A 17,948-nucleotide genomic window follows, 5' to 3' on the forward strand; every position below is an offset into this window, starting at 1 on the left:
AAAATACTCCTCAGTAGCTCACTTAATTATCCTTTCTAATATTTCATTTCAAGGTAGATTTTACAAATCAGCACTAAAATTATATGTTTTTATAAGCATTCTAAAATGGATATGCTTTTGAGTCTTATAGATTTTAAATAAATTTATTTTTAATAAATTAATAAATCACAATTACTTTTACAAAGCTTCTCCTTTTACTATTTTTCACTTAGATTGTGATCAGTCCTTCAGCTAACACAATATACATAAAACTTGTAAGAATAAAAGCAAGTTTTTACCTTTTTGTAAAAGTTTATGATTATAATTTATGTTAAGTACATGAAAATAAAATAAATAATAAATTGAGCTATAAAATATTGCTGTTTCAGGAAAGAAATTAATAATGCTTTTGACATAATTTATAAGTACAAAGTTAACCAAACCTACTTTCTAGCATAAAGTATAATATATTGATACCCAGAAAATTAGTTTATTAAAAAAAGCTCTTTTTTGCTTAATACTATCCCACTGTGTTTAAATATGTATCAATGTTTAATGTTGTTACCTTAAAATTTTAGTGACTGCAGTCTCCTTTTCTAGAAGATTCCTTGCCCTGATGCTGAAAACAGACTTGCGAAGCTGTAAAATTATGAGTATGACTTTAGTTTTGTAATACAAAGGGATAATATACTAACAAATCATTACATACATTAAATAGATAACACTATTAAAACATTAAATATGGTTTTTTTTCACAAAAGCATCATCATATGATCAATTCTATCTTTTAATTTTATCTTCTATTTTTACTTTTACTTAGGCAAAACTGTGAACAAGCTTGTGGGGAAATGCACTGGTTGTGCTAACTAGTAATGTCACCTTACATCTTGATAGGCTATTCAGTTTCCAAAGAATTTAACATTGAAATGAATATGAAACTCCTTATTGTCATTGGTCAGAAAAATGTTTTTTAATCCACATTGCATCTGTTTTAGGTTTTTGCCCTGTGACACAATTCTAATCTGAATGATTAGGATGGATAGAAGTAAGAATAGTTTTCAAGATTTCTTCCTAGCTGCCAATGATGAAATTATTCCCTGGAAAAAGACTAAGAAAGAAAAATCCTGGCGGCTGACTAAAATCCAGAAGATGCATTCCCCAAACTCAGCGCTGGCCTGCTTGACAGCTGCAGAAGTCAGATGGTGACAGGTGCATAGGGAGCCAAAGTGAGCAGGAAAAGAGCAGAGAAAGAACAGGGAAGCACACCATTCTGAGAAGATTCATCATAACAAATAACTAGAATGTGTAACCTTTGTAGTCAGACCAACCTGTTCATTTAGATCAATAGATTAGATTTCCTGAGCACTTACTATGAGATTAGAGACTATTAGAGATATAGGGTAATTAAGAATCAGAGTTCTTGCTTACTATACTCAAAAAGCCTATTTACAAAAGCAAGGCTATGACACAGTTGATACAATAGATAGAAAAGTGCTAGTCAATATGTACAGTAGAAAAGATGAGAGAGATTGTAGGACTTTGGGTAGAGGAGAAATATATGTGTCTGAAACAGTAAGCAAAGACTTAATAGAAGAAGTAAAGTTGCTGTGGGTCTTGAAGGACAGTTAAGATTTCTATAGGCCAAGGAGGCAGTGGGTAAAGGACTCAAGCTGGAAATGTATGCAGAGGGCAAATTAATTTGGTACAAACCCTAAGTCCTGAGCTAGGTGGGTCTTTAAGCACGGCAAATGGAAGGAACACTATAAGGCATACTACGTTTAAACAAAGGAAAGTGAAGGGAAAAAAGCAGAAGAAGACAGAACAATTTTGGATTCGGTAAAAGCAGACCATCCAGTTTCTTTTAAACAAGTTAGGTAACTTGAGGTGCAAAGTCACAGAGTTCCAACTTGCAAACAAACCCTTAAACAAATGCTGTAATGCCCATATGGCCATAATTGGAGAGGCACTGGTAGTCATAAATTAGTCTTTTTAGCTACAACTGACAACCTAGATAACATCATAACCGGCTATATAATTTTCATATTTCATAGCAGATCTCTAATAAAAGGAAAGAATACTGACCACATTGCCAATTCCTCTTATATGAGCAAAGGTGGCACACTCTTTTTTTTTTTTTTTCAACAATGAAAAACTGAATTAGTTTCATTATTAACTAGAACACTCTGGGGACTAAATTAATGTGTAGACAAGGAGACAAGAGTGGATGTCACTTTTTTAGAAATTATATTTTCAGAGTAGTACACAAAATGCTGTCTGTCGTCACGTATCATGAAACTTTCTTAGATCTTCTCTCTTCCCCTGAAGATGTGACTTCTGGCATTGATTTAACTTCCTCATGTAGACAGCACTTCTCCTAAGGAATGCTGTTAGAGTCACTTTGGAAACAGAAGACTCAACTGAACTGTCCCATTATGGTGGCACTTCTGTTCTTTTGATACCTGAGCACACACAGTCATGAGAAAGGCCCAGGCTACAGAGACAGTGAGACAGGACATTTTAGGAAAAGACTTAGAGCCTCACTACTCATAGTTCATCTTCAAAGGATGTCATGCCTTCATTATCTTTCTCTTAGTGTAAGGTGATGGTCTGAATTCAATCACCTATGTATTGTCCTGCAGTTGAGCAGCTGACACTTAAAATATTGTTCTTTATGTTTAGAAAAACCTTTGCAGAAACTGAAGATAATGTTTATTACATTGTTTCCAAAATTATTTCTTCACTACCTAAGATTGCTAAAGCGCTACTAAATATCTTTTGTCCTAAACTTGAACTGAATAAAACAAAAGACACTATTAAGGGAGTACTTGAGAACTGGTTTCATAACTGACAGCAGAAGTAATGAAAGAATAACTATTGTAATAGGAGAACTTCAGATTCAGCTTTGGGATGTTCTTGAAAGGAGAAATAAAGGACATATCAATATCTACATCTATATTTCTCTGTCTATATTCATCTATTATCATCTACATATCTCTAATGTATTTGATAGCCTAGATATGTATTTAGATAGTTAAATATTTTAACTTTTCTTTTTTTATATTAAATAAAAAAGGCCTATAGGGACTATCTAGTTATTCTTTCTGCTTTTCTTATTCTGTAGGATAGCTTTGCACATTTCTTTTAGCAAAGGACATTTTCTCTTAGCCCCAAGTACTTAGAGCTACACTGCTCTGCAGTGCCATCTCCTGGTTCCAAAAGATACTGACAGGCACCTGGAATAATGATCAAAACACTTAAGGAATACAGAAATCTATTTTGTGATAGTAATTTTAGATCTAAAATTGTAAATTTACAGCTACGAAAGGTGTCAGTAGTTGTTCATTCTGTTTATAACATATCAGAGATGTAGAATTTAAAAGGAAGGGTATGGGTGACACGTTTACATAGAGTTTGCATTGAAAAAAAAATATTAGTTGATAAAGTTTTCTTTTTGGTGGTTGCACTCTGTTTGTAAACCTAGTACATTCAATTCCACAAGATAACTACTCTTTGACTAAATTAATCATCAAAAATAAATTAAATTTTACTGTTCAAATGTACAGACATAACTTTTCATCTTAAAAATTTTAATTTAGAAGATGTTTCCAGAATTGCGCACTTTAACATGAAATTTAAGAGCCCAGAAGTTCAAATCAATCTGCATAGAGTTAGTGATTAAGTAATCTGGATCTGGAGGACACAACAATAAATATATCTAACTTTCTGTGTGTGTGTGTGCAATGTCTTTTACATTTCTAAATCCAGATTTTCCATCTTTTTTTCTTTGCAGTTGAACATTCTAGGAGTCTGGATTTTGATGGTGTAAATTCATGGTATAGTTCACATGTTCCTCTGTCTTCTGTATTTCCTTTATGTTTTCAGCTGGATTCAGAGTTTCATCAGCCTCAGACTTGATCCTTTTGTTAAGGTCATAGGTGGTATCATAGTCTTTCTTCAGCAGACATGTAACACCTGGTTGTCTCTCTTTCTGTGATATTAGTAGTGCTGATATTCTTTGCTTAGATCATTGACTCATGTCGTTTGTAAAATTATTTCTTTTATATTTATTAATAGGAATACTTTCATATTGAGGTACTTCCCTTCATGTATTTACTTAGTTTTTATATATAATTGATTTTCTATCAGCCCCCTTAAAGTGACCAATTATTACTATAAAATGCTATTATGAACTCAAGCATTTAAATATATTTCATTGGATTTAATCCTTTACAATTATATCTTATAGTAGGTCAAATGGTCTCAACTGTGCTCATTGGGAGATTTGTGACTCTAGTAGTCTTTGGCAAAGCTTCCCTGTTCTCAAGTATGACAAGTTGTTCCAAGTTCATCTTATATATTTCCTATTCCAAATCAACAATTTTCTCTAAAGAGCCCTGGCTTATTTATTGAGAAGTGGTAGTTCAAGATCATACTCTAGACTCCAATGATACTCATTGCTGCTGAGTTAGTCATTGTTTTGAGAACCTTGCCTGAGTTTCTTCTATTTTCAATTTAAATTCAAGACACAGAGTTTTTACTTGATCTCTTTCATACAACATTTGTATTTCTTCCTCGTCCCATTAACTCTTGATTATCAAGGACACAGAAGATGACAAAAATAGATGATCTCATATTTACTTATTAATTTTATTTCACATTTCATATACAGTAGTCTCAGAATTATAATACATGTTCTAAGATAAAAATAAAATTTAATTAATTAAAAATATCTTTTTTATTTATTTCTTTATTATTATATTTGTTTTTAGAGAGACGGGAAAGGAGAAAGGGAGGAAGAGAAACATCAATGTGTGGATACCTCTCACGTGCCCCCAAATGGGGACCTGGCATGCAACCTAGGCATGTGCCCTGACATGTTTGCATGTGTTCTACCCATTCTCTTCTCTCATTTGTATACTACTAGTATTCTCATATTAACAGAGCAAATAGCTGTTGCATATTGTACTTTTCAACACCTTACATCTGCTAGACTAGAATAATGATAATGATGGTGCAGAAAATGAGGGAATGGCAATATCTTCAGTTATTGAAAAAAATTAGATGTGTCTAATATGCAGGGCTTACTGGTAAGAAACTATAATATATGGTAGGTAAATTTAAATTACAGAAGTAAAAGAAAATTGCTTTATGGTTATAGCTCATATTAGCAGAAAGACAAAGATAGAAAATATGCAGGTTTTTTTTTTTTTAATGAAGGAATTTATGATTCAGGGAGAAAATGCCAGATGCTCTTAACCATGCAGCGGTTAGTGAATTTAAAATCTATGTCAGTCAATGCAAAGGAGCAGGTGTCCAATTATGATTCAGTTGTATGTGAGCTTTAGGTCAAAATAACAAGAACATCAGCAGCAGCAGAAACTATAACATGTTGAGGTTGGCACATCACTTAATGGAAAACAGAACTTGTTAGTAAATCTATACTGAAAAGTAGAAACAAATGTAAATTTCAAAGATAAGTTTAACTGCAACTTCAGCTCTCTGACACCTACTTTGGAGACAGTACCAAAAACTCTTGATGAAAAGCCTTTCATATTATCTATAAAAGATGTGCAATCCTAGATTGATTTACTTTTGACCATCAATGAATGTACTCCTAAAGAATTCAAGAAAATTACCTATAACCCTAAACTAAAAATTATTACATGGTTAAATATTCTGCAGAAAAATCATTCATAGCAAATCCCTACTCTCATGTTAGTTTAAAGCACTAAGATGTGTTTTTTTTTTACCCAGGATCCAGCACATTAAAAGTCCTCAATAAGTGACTGTTGAATAAAATAATATACACTCAAATGCAGCCATATTTTAATGTGAGCTCAAAACCATACTGCAAAGATCAATAAAAATTTAAAAAAACTTAATTTATGTTTTTGTTTCCTCTCCATTATTGTAAATAAATGGGCAATCAATTAAATACTAAAACATTTTTATGCTACAGAGAGAAGTGCATACATAGGGTTTTCATATTTGGTCTGATGAACACCATTTCTTCCTTCCCTGGACCACACACTACATCATACTTTTGTAAAACAGGCCTAGTTAGGTGGCAGTATCATATACTCCCCTACTCTTCTCCTACAGAAATGTCTTGAATGGTATTGCAGAGATGCTGTTATTATTTCAGAAAACTTTTTCAGAAGAGCAAAAGCCATAAAGATGAAAACAGGCTGTTCTCTTTTTTAAGGGAGTAAACATTCATCCTGGAAATTGCAGATCAGGACGAATAACTTGCTTTATGTGGAGTTACTGGAACAAATCATCAAATACTCTATAATCACATAGAAAATTACAAAGTGCTGAGCAGCAATCAACAAGGCTTTTTGAAGGGTAAATCTTTCCAGAACAACTTAATTTACTTTTTGAGGGTCTAAGACATTAAACAGACAATGGGGGTAGTAACTAAAATATAATTTAAAAGCAGACTAAAAAAATTAGACTCATGGATACTATAAAAAATAAATGAAGACTACTATGCTCAACTAGACTGTTATGGCTGTAGGTTAAACTGTTTAAGTAAAGTAATTTGTCTTGTTTGATTAACATAAGTCTATTTGCTAAGTATGACCTCACAGTATGATTTCTTATCTGGTCTTATAGCCACATAACATATACTATGCCAAGTGTGATGTTAGGCATTTAACATACATTATTTAATTCTCATAAAAACCTTAAAAATAAGAATTATCTCTACTTTATACATGAGGACTGAAAGCTGCATCACTTCATCACTATTCTATTCTGCTTTTCACAATATGTTATGTTGAGCATATTATGGGGTCCATGTCTTTCCACATGCTTCCTCTCTGCCTGGAGCACCTTCCTTCTTTGTTGCTCTCCTAAAAGAAGGACTGAGGCCTTGTCTCATGTCCTTGTAATACTTTTTTTTTAAAAGCATACTTTATTGATTATGTTATTACAGCAGTTTCGATTTTTATCCCCTCTGCTCCCCTCTTCCCAGTACCCCCCTTCCCTCCAACATCCCACCCCCTTTAGTTCATGTCCATTAGACATGCTATACGTTCTTTGGCTTCACCTTTTCCTATATTATTCTTAACTTCACCTTGTCTATTTTGTATTTATCAATTATGCTTCTTAATCCCTGCACCATTTCCCCATTTCTCCCCTTCCCTCTCCCAGCTGATAACCCTCTGAATGATCCCCATACCTATGATTCTGTTCCTATTCTGGTTTGCTCAGTTGGATTTCGTTCTTATTTTTTAGATTCAGTTGTTGATAGTTGTGAGTTTGTTGTCCTTTTAATGTTCATAATTTTGATCTTCTTTTTCTTAAGTAAGTCCTTTTGACATTTCATATAATAATACCTTGATGATGACGAGCTCTTTAGCTTTACCTTGTCTGGGAAGCACTTCATCTTCCCTTCCATTCTAAATGATAGTTTTGCTGGAAAGAGTAATCTTGGTTGTAGGTCCTTGCTTTTCATCACCTTGAATACTTCTTGCCAGTCCCTTCTTGCCTGCAAAGTTTCTTTTGAGAAATCAGCTGATAGTCTTATAGACACCCCTTTGTAGGTAACTCTCTGCTTCTCTCTTGCTACTTTTAAGATTCTCTCTTTATCTTTAACCTTTGACATTTTAATTATGATGTGTCTTGGTGTGTTCTTTTTCTGGTCTAGCTTGTTTGGTACTCTCAGTGCTTCCTGGACTTATATGTTTATTTCCTTTGCCAAATATGGGGAGTTTTCTTTCATTATTTTCTCACATAAGTTTTCAAGTTCTTGCTCTTCTTCGTCTCCTTCTGGCACCTGTTTGGTTCGGATGTTTGCATGTTTAAAGTTGTCCCAGAGGTTCCTAAGCCCCTCCTCATTTTTTTCAATTCTTGTCTTCTCATTCTGTATTGGTTGACTGCTGTTTTCCTCCTTATGTTCCAAATCATTTATTTGAACCCTGGTTTTCTTCCCTTCACCATTGGTATTGTGTGGGTTTTCCTTTGTTTCATTTAGCATAGCCTTCTCTTCTTTCCTTATGCATTTGCCATAGTTAAGCATATCTGTCAAGCCTGTGAGCATCTTTATCACCAGCATATTGAACTCTGTGTCTGTTAGGTTGGCTATCTCATCATCTGTTAAGTTGGCTATCTCCTTGTCACTTAGTTCTCCCACTGGAACCTTGATCCATTTCTCCTTTTGTGCCATACTTCTCTGTCTCTTCATCTTGACAGGCTCCTGTGTTTGTTTGCCTCTGTGTCTTCTTTGGTAGAGCTGTCATTCCTGTTATGTTGTAAGGGGAGGAACCTTATATTATCTCCTCAGTAGATGGAGACCTGTTTAACCACGTTGTGTGCTGTATGTGGGGGAGGGGTCTGAGATAGAACAATGTCACTGGCTCAGCACTTGCCTCTTTTCCAGGCACTTCTCCCACTTCTATATGGGACTGGTGCCTCTCTAGTTGTTTCCTTGGCTGTAGTTCCCAGAGTGGGTGGGTCTGCAGATGTTCTAGGACTGTGGGCGCCCTTTAAGCAAGCAGACTCTACTGAGAGACTGGCTGTTTCTTCCTCCACGCCAACTCCCACTGGTTTTCACCATCAGAAGCAATGAGGCTTTATTTTCACCGGCGCTGGGATCGTGAGCTATGTGGTCTGGTTTGGTCTGGTGCTGGGAGTGCTCCCCAGGTGTCACTCCTGACTTTTAAAAATGTGTGACTGCACTTTCAAGCAGCCTGCCACTGCCACTAGTGCTGCTGCCACCGCACTGTCCACCCAGCTCCACCCCTCCTACCTGTCTGGATGAATATTTCTTCTTTATATCTTTGTTTGTTGGACTTCCATGCAGCTCGATTTTCTGGAAATTCTGGTTGTCTCTAGTTTTGAGGTAGTTGTATTCCTTCTTAGTTGTGGAGGGAGACGAAGTGTGTCTGTCTAGGCCTCCATCTTGGCTGAAAGTCTCTGTAATACTTTTTATTCTCATTCATTTACATTTGTTTTCCCACAGCCGAGGAGAGTGTCACATGAACAATAGGTGCTTCATAAATGTTTGTTGAATGACTGAGTGTTGAAAACTTATACAAATGAAAAGGATAAACAATATATAGTAATTACTTTGATCATTTTCCTCCTCATTTTGTACATGCATAGCTATTCATTTTGAAGACTTAATCTGGAATGTGCTATATGCTTCACAGAAAGGAGGCAGGTAAGAGAGCACTGCAGGACATCTGGTCCTGTTCAAAGTGCCCATGGAGACATTTGGACACCAAACAGTCCTTAATATTTGATTCTGTTCAAGCGTCCACACTTAGAAAACTGTCTGTGAGTTCAAATATAAGATTTATTTATACTTTTGGTTCATAGGATTAATCCATAAAAATACTATCATTTTTCATTGGTCCAATAATTATGCTGTGGATTTGCTATATTGTCATTAATATCTTCTTGCTTTGGTAGCTTACTGGTAATAGCATATGAAGTTAGGTAGATGCATTGGGGTTTGGAAGTTGCAGAAGGTTTAGATTTATATTAACTGCAGATCAAATGACTCTGAAGATTTTGGACAGGACCAAATTTTATGGACCTTTTGGCATGGACCAAATGTCTCAATGGATGTTTCACACAGGACCAAACATCCAATTCTCTGAGGGAGGGAGGGAGGGAGGGAGAGAGAGAGAGAGAGAGAGAGAGAGAGAGAGAGAGAGAGAGAGAGAGAGAGAGAGAGAGAGAGATTACCCTATTTGAGAAATATTCACTATTCTTTAACATATGGGTTTCAATACTGTATAGGTGTTGGCTAGGACAGCCTTCATCCCTTCATCTGTCTCAGGTTTATACAACTTTGTGAGGTTTACTAATGTTCTTCAAACCATTGCAGGTTCTGACCCCAGAAATTGCACACCATCCAGGACAGCAGGACAGAAAGATCATGAAGCTCAGCTAAAGAACAGCATGAATGCCTACATCCAACTATGGTAGAAATCTTGACTTTGATGACATGATTCACTTCTGAGGATGGAGTAGGCTGCTTTTATTAACTACAATCACTGGAAAGCCAAGTTCACATCTCAGTTTATTAACAAGCTCTCTACTTAAGATATCTATGGTTTAATTTTTATAATATGGAGAAAAATAGGTAGAGAACCACTGACTGATTTCCTTCTGCCTGGAAGCTAGTAAAACTCCTCTCAAGAGATTCAGGTATGCCCTGGCTGGGTGGCTCAGTTGTTTGGAGTGTCATCCCGCACACCAAAGGGTTGCGGTTTGATCCAATGCTGGGCACATACATAACTTGTGGGTTTGATTCCAGGCTGGCTGGGGTGCATAAAGGGAGGCAACCAATTTATGTTTCTCTCTCTCTCTAAAATCAATAAATATATCCTCATATGAGGATTAAAAAAAAGATATGTAGACTTGCCATTTCCTTTAATCAACAAGAAAAGGAACCCTTTTGTAGATGCCCCAGATGTGGGACTGTTGTGGGAAAGTGGGAGGAGGAAATAATGTGGGAATTAGCTCTTAGTAACACTGTTTGTTTGGCATCTGGAAGGGCATCAGAGCCCTTCCTTCTGCACATGATAAAATGAAGGTTTGGGGAGGGTCTTGACCTATTCCAAGTCACGTGTCTGATACATGGCATGGCTCAAAAGCTCACTAGAAATGTAAAATTTAAATACATAAAATTAAAATGTTAGGTATAATGATTTCTTCTACAAATAAAATTTCATTCATGACACTTCAGAACCCCACACAGTTATGTGGTTTTGTTCATAACATATATACATAAGAAAAGATTGGTAATCTGAGACAATGATTCTTACTTTTTGGTCAATGTATTTGTTATCTTCAATTGTAGACCGCTTGGAGTGATCACAGGATGAGGAAGAGGCTGATGGGAGGCTTCTTAAGAGGCAGCAAGTGTCCTGTTGCTGGCGATCAATAAACTGCTTCATAAAACTTTCCCTTTGTAAATGAAGCATACATACATAAGCATTATTAATGAAATGGAGCAAGTAATGGCATTTTGCAATGCTGTGTTTGCTTAAGCTACAATAAAGCATGACAAATTTCACAGAAAACAAGACATGTCATACCAAGAAGGGTGTATAGATTAATTACCAAAGTAATAAATTTAGAGAAAGTTTTCTAAATCTTAGTCATTCCTGCTTTAAAAAAAGTAATGTCCCACCAAAGAGGAGGAGGAGAGTCAGAAGGGGGTAAGAAGGGGAAGGATCTAGTCAAGGAACTAGTATAAAGGACCCACTGACATGGACAGCAGGGTAGGGATTGACTGTGGGAGGGGGGCGGGCCAGTGGAGAGCAACAGGGGAAAAATTTGGACAACTGTAGTAGAACAACAATTAAAAGAGAATAAAAAAAAAGTAATGTCCCTGAAATAATTTTTAAGTAATAATATTCAGTAATTCATAGTACTTTAAAATCCTATTGTGGTAATAAGGTACTTTTTCCCATTCTCAGGCTTGAAAGAATTAGTTCATCTCTTTGAACTTCCATTCATCTTAAGACTCTCTGAGAGATAACTTTGCATTTAAAGACTCAAAATAACTCAAAAGAAACTTACTTCATCTGATCTCTAAAGCATAGTGAGAATTCAAATAACATATTCTCAAATAACCACTAATATGACAAAAGCCACCTTCTCAGACCCTCTTTCCCAGAGCTGGCTGAAGCCCATAAAGCAAGATTCACCCTAATTGTCTTATGAGCCTTTATCCTCAAGACTAGAAAATTGCAAGAAGGTGCAGAGGCTCCAGGAACTTATGAAACAGGACATACCAGACCTCAGCGACCAGAAGACTGGACCCTCAACCCAAAGATAACATCAAAACAATTTGCAGCCCAGCTGAAACATTCTGCTCTACAACCACCCCATTACCCAATAAAACCCCAAAGCTGTAACCCCTTGGGGCTGGTGCATATCTTGGCACCTAGCCCTTTCTGTCCCATGGGAAAGTAAAAATAAAACCTTTACTCTGCACTTTCTTCTCTGTGAATTCTTTCACAGTCCACCTCACCAACCATCCTAATAACCACTAACCTTGAATCTGATTTACAGCCTTTTTATACTTCATACTTTCAGATTTTAATTTTTTAAAAATCAGAAATGCATTTAAATTTTAAACATTATTGCACCACATCTAATCTCCTACTTTTATAACTACCCCATAAAATTGTTTTAAAACTAGTTACATAAATGTCATATTTCATATTATTCTGGTTCTGTTTTTAATTTTTGAGCTATAACTGGAAGAATTTCTTTTACTTTTTAAAAATAAATGTTTTAAAGCATCTCTATGCAAATGCTTGACTGGAGGGCATAGTGGTAGCAAATCAAATTGGTATGAAGGGGTAATGCCATGATTCTTCTTTCAAAAAGTGGAAGACAAATTATATTGTAGTCAGACATGACAGTCTAAACAAGTGATGTAACAGTAGTATGGAAACCTAGCCTCTGATGTTTCTCTACTGACTTGAAAATAAAAGAGCCTCAGAGTCAATTTTATCCTGCATGGTTGAGGGTCAGAGATTGAGGACTATCTCCCATCTCTGCAGGTCTGAGAGCATCTTCATCAGTTACCTGGGAAGTCAGATATCTGATGAACATCTCAGGGAGAAGCAATCGGAAGCAGCCTTCTTGCCTAGGCTAATGCACTTTCCAGATGACACTGCTCTGAATATATTGCTTAAAGGGGTCAGCGGTTTTTAAAACAGAGGTAGAGAGAGTAGAAACAGAGAATAACTTTAAAAAAAAAAAACAACTTACATCCCCATGAGTTTGAAAGAAGGGCTGAATCAGATTTCAGATGAGTCTTTCATAGTGCATTTGAGATAAAGAAATACCTTAATACCTGATTTTAGGAACTGTAAAATCTGAGGGAAGCTTTGAGATTTTCACCATTTGCGGTCTGTTTGGAAATTTCTCAAAGATTCGAAGGCGCAAAGGGAGCTTTTCCTTGGTGTCTGCATTTGCTTCACTTTGCTTTAACTAAAGAAAAAAAAATAGAAAGAAAAAGTAAAGAGGGGAAACTATGGTACTGTAAGTCACAGATTGTTGAATTTGTAAACTCAAAGAAACAATGAATTGTTACATGAAGAAACAGTAGATGGCAGCAAAACACTGCAAAGTATACTTCTGTCCCCTGCCATCTAATGCTCTCTGGGTGTTCAAGTTCTGCACCAGGAAAACAAAAAACAAAATTAAACTAAACAAAAAACTAAACACGAAAAAAAATTAGAAGAAAAAGTTAATATGATTTTATTTCCAAATGTAAGTTCCTTTTCATACCATTTATTACTGTTGACTTATTTATCACTAACATAGTTAAACAACTACAATTTTTTTTTATAAATATGTGCTAGAATTATAAACCAAAAGAATTTAAAAAATAAGTGAAAATACCAAGTGGGAATATTTGTAAACAAATAAAATATCAAGAAAATTGGTCATTTATTGTAGCAGATTAAAAGAGAAAATCTCAAAATGAAAACGACACATTAGGGACTTAAAGGAAGTATTTTCTATTTAGTTGTGAAGATGCTTGGGAATTATTACATTATATGCCATTAAGTATCTCTGCAAGAAATTATAAGGAAATGGTACGTATGTATGCATGTATGCACATATTTTTCTATAAGATGGTTTTTATATATTTACAAATCAGGTTTCAGGGAGGCCAAGGCTTAACATCACAAACTGGAAGCAATGCTGAGCTAAGACACCATAAGGATGGATTTGGCTGGCAGAATTCTGACCTGAAAAATGAAGTGGTGGCTTCTACATGTTCATACCCTCCCTTTATCCCCCTACCATGGTTGGCTTCTCTTGAGGATCTTCCTTAGTTCTCTTGATTATTTCCCTCTTCCTTGACCTCTCTCTCTATAGACTGGAATTCACCTCTTCTTGTCCACCTTGTCTCCTGTCCTGACTCTGTGAACTGCATCTTTCAACATGGATCCTGTTCGAAGAGTACATCTAATTCAGGCATCCTTTTTAGTGGGGTTAGGGAAGCATGCTCTTTTTAAAAATGTTTTATTTATTGATTGATTTTTAGGAAGAGGGAGAAAGAGGAGGAGGCAGGAGAGGGAGAGAGAGACACTGATTTGTTGTTCCACTTATTTATAGATTCATTGGTTGCTTCTTGTATGTGTCCTGACCGGAGATCAAACCCACAACCTTGGCATATAAGATGACTCTCTAACCAAATGAGCTACTGGGGCAGGGCTGGAAAGCATGTTTCAGAAGTCAACAGCTTCTTATCCCTTGTTGAATATGCTTTTTCTTTATAATTACAATTTGTCTTGGGTTTGTAGATAGATTAGTGTGAGAGTTCTTATAACAGGAAAAGAGGACAAGAGGTAGTAACTCTTATCATGTACCCTAATATGGGAGGTGTTTCAACTGAATCAGAGAAAATATGAGGCTTCATTTTGGGAGAACATTCTAAATCCAACACAATATGTGGTTCAGTTGTCCAATTGGTTGTGAGCTCAGGGTGAGATTATTTGTTTCATTTCTAGTTCAGAGAAAAGTGTCTTTTTCATTATCGTATTACAAAAAAAGTTCTAACATTTTTGTTTTATATAATATAAACATCTCGCTTTAGCCATTTAAATATCTTATTTAATTCTGTGGCTTGTCTTTGGTTTCTTGTCTTAGATGCCAATCTCATTTAGGGAAGGTGCCACTGCTCCCTCCCTAAGTGGAACACTGGACACAGCACATTCTCAAAAATGTGATGGTTATGATGATGATGATAAAGAATTAGCTCATTAGCTCCTAGAGGCACAAAACAAAAATGGCTAGCATCTCTGGAAGATGTAGGCAATTAGAAAAATGATTCCATACATAAACAAAGATATTCATGAAGAGAAGACATTTTCCAGGGGGGACCAAGATGGCCGCGGAGTAGGAACAGTGTTCTCAGCTCGCTCCTGTTAAGGAGACAATCCAGGAGGAACAAACTCGGGGAGGAATGACTGAGTGAGTGGGAATATCTGATAACGTGAACGGGGAGGAGATCGTGGGAGCAGCGTGGAGGGGGGTGGAGGGGTTTATCACAAACTGCAGGCTGAGTCATTCTGAGACTCCGTGCATTTGCAGTATCAAGCCGGAGAGCTCACTAGCCGGGAGTGAGTTCTTGTAGGGAGCTAGGGAGAGGATTTGGCCAAAAAAGCCAGAGGAGGGAGAGAACAGTGAACAACCAGGACTGGGAGAAACTGTGTGACCTGAGTCTAGAGAGAAACATCCTCAGCTGCAACCTCCGATGGAAAGCTGGCATCCCGGGCGCGCCCAGCACTTGCGCTAGGGCCCTACAGAACAAAGGAGCAGTTTTGGGGCAAGGAGATGGGCCGCACAGAAAAGCTGCTGCGGGACTCCGGACCAGGGGAGAACTGTGTTCTTGAAATCAGTGTTTGCTCTTTAGTCGCGCTAGAATCCCACAGAACAAAAGGCAGGTTTGGGGCTAAGAGAGAAATAGGACGTGCAGGGTGTGTAAGTAGGGAAGAGAGCGGAGGCGGAGGTTCTGGAGGGGAGACGGTTTTAGGGCAAGGAGAAGGGCCCGCAGGGAAGGGCTGCTGCGGAGCTCCAGACCGGCAGAGAGCTCCGGGGAAGGAGAGTGCTGCGCTGACCGACCACACTAGAGTCCCACAGAACAAAGGGACGGTGCTGTGGCGGGAAGAAAGATAGAGCACGCAGGCGGATAGACAGGGAAGCCAGCGGAAGTGGTAGCTCGGAATAGAGAAAGTTTTGGGGCAAGGAGAAGAGCACAGGCAGGAAAGCCACTGCAAAGCTCCAGACTAGGGGAGAGGCCCTGGGCAGGAAAGGGCCACTGGGCCCGGCACTTTGACAGACTGTGCCAGAGTCCTGCAGAACAAAAGGACGATCTTGAGACAGGGAGAGAGGTGGGGTGCGCAGGCATATAGACAGGAAAGAGAGCAGAAGCTGTAGCCTGGGAATAGAGACAGGACTGGAGGCAGGGCGGGGATTGCTGGCAGGCACAGGCTGGACCAACAGAGGGAAGGAGTAGCTGGACAAGCCTGAGGAGGGCTGAGGGTGCCTCAGGAGGGGACTACTAAAGGCAGCTCACAGCAGAGCGGTGGTAGGCCCATGAAAAAAAGACTAGCAACCCCAGAATCAAGCAGAACCCTCCCACAGCCAGTCAACCAACCAGAAAAGATTTGAAACTCATGGAATTTTGAATAGGAGCAGACTCAGGAAGGAAGCAAGGAAAAACCAAAAAACAAACAAACCAAAAATACCCAGAGACTGTGCATAAAAGTTGAATTGAGTTAAAATCCTCATTCTTTTATCTCTCACTCTCTCTCTAACTACCCCTACCGTCAGTCCCTTCTTATTCTCGCTCCTTTTCTCCCCTCCCCTTCCCCCCTTCTCTCCCCTTAGCATTATCCCCTGCATCCTATTCTCAGTTAATTTTATAATTTTAAGTTCTCTCCCTTTCTCACCCTCTCCTTTCTCTGCGCTACGCACCTTCAACTTTATTAAATTTCTTTCTTTATTTTGTCCCCCTTCAGTCTACATTCATTTTTCTTTCATCTCTTGTCCTTATTTTCCTTCTCTCCCTATACATAATCTCTCTCTCTCCCTATTACACTTTATATTCTAATCTCTTAATATTCAAATTATAATTCTAATCTATCCCCCTCTCCCTTTACTCTCCTATTCTTACCCCTTCTCTTTTTCTACCCCACCCCCCACTTCTTTCCCTACCTCTTGTATTTCTCTCCTTCATCCTATCTTTTGCCAACTCTTCAATTTCAATCCTCCCCTCCCTAATATCTCCTCTTCCTCCTGATTTCCTTCCCTCCTCTGAGCTCTTTTCCTCCCAAATCCTCTTGCTTTCCTATCTCCTATTCCTCTCTCTCTATATTCACCTTTTCTCTCTATCTTGCAACTTTATATCATGTTTTAATCTCCTAATCTTTTTTATAACATATAATTTAAAAAAGAATTTTAATCCAGTCCCCTCTCTTCTACCTCCCCTTCTTCTTTTGTTCTCTCTCCTACCCTTCTCTTCTCTACTTTCTCTCTCTCTTTCCTCTCTCCCTTCCTGTCTTGTTATTTTCTACTCTGTATTTTTATCCTTAAAAAATTCTCTCTCAATCTATTTCCTACCTTCTAACCTCCCCAGCCCTCTCTTTCAATTTCTGGCTGTCTGTCTACCTGGATGTCTGTTGTGTCTACCCTACCTCCCACGCTAATCATATAGTATATACCGATTATATAATCCTAATACTATACACTTCCACTTTCACACTCCACACTGTAACCCTCCCCTCCTTTTCAAACAGACAGTGTAAGTGTTAATTGCTCTCTTACATAACCTTGATCCCAATTGATAATATTAATACTCTATCAACTTCCAGCTCAAAAATTACCCTTCCTTCATTTAAAACAACTCCTTTCTGTTTCTCCTACGAAATAAGAGTCCCAGTATCTCCACAAGTATATTAACACGGGCTCATTTGCAGCCTATAGTGGGATTGTATTTGGGGGAGACATTGGAGGGTGTGGGTTTCTTGCCTGGGTTGTGTAATTATGTTTTAGCAGCACCTTCACAAAAGATCTCAAGACAAGGTGGGCAGAGTGACTCTCAATCAACTAACCAGAGAAAAAGATCCACCAAAAAGTAGCTGAAATACAACCAGACAGATTAAAGAAATATCATCAAGGACAACACAGACGGAGATCCAGGAGGGCGGAGGAGTAAGTGGAAGCTACACTAACCCCCTCCCAGGACCAGCCAGTGCTGACTCAGCCCCAGTACAGCAGACAGACCATCCCCCTCCAAGTGGTGTCATACTAAGGGGAAATAAAAGCCCTGCCTACAGGAATTAAGTTGCCACACCCACGGTCCTTAAGCCTGACGGCTGATCACAGATTGAGTATAGTAACAACTAAAGAAGAGAGACAAAGGCAGTAGATCCCTGGAAGTCTCCAACAGGCTGCCTAGGGCCAGTCTGGTACAT

The 17,948-nt window shown here is 37.7% G+C and overlaps 1 protein-coding gene across 2 annotated transcripts in view; it reads right to left on the bottom strand.

The window, feature by feature from the left end:
- NALCN (sodium leak channel, non-selective) overlaps nt 1–17,948 on the bottom strand; it is a 413,720-nt gene that overhangs the window by 74,900 nt on the left and 320,872 nt on the right. For both annotated transcript variants that reach the window (XM_090258917.1, XM_090258918.1), the window contains exons 15-17: nt 12,812–12,948; nt 10,764–10,905; nt 545–618 (exon numbers count right to left, since the gene is read on the bottom strand). In XM_090258917.1, coding sequence (XP_090115043.1) covers nt 545–618; nt 10,764–10,905; nt 12,812–12,948 — 353 coding nt within the window. The remainder of the gene's footprint in view (nt 1–544; nt 619–10,763; nt 10,906–12,811; nt 12,949–17,948) is intronic.

This window comes from Furipterus horrens, unplaced genomic scaffold (assembly GCF_987537825.1).
Source record: "Furipterus horrens unplaced genomic scaffold, mFurHor1.1.pri manual_scaffold_12, whole genome shotgun sequence".
Classification (NCBI taxonomy): domain Eukaryota; kingdom Metazoa; phylum Chordata; class Mammalia; order Chiroptera; family Furipteridae; genus Furipterus; species Furipterus horrens.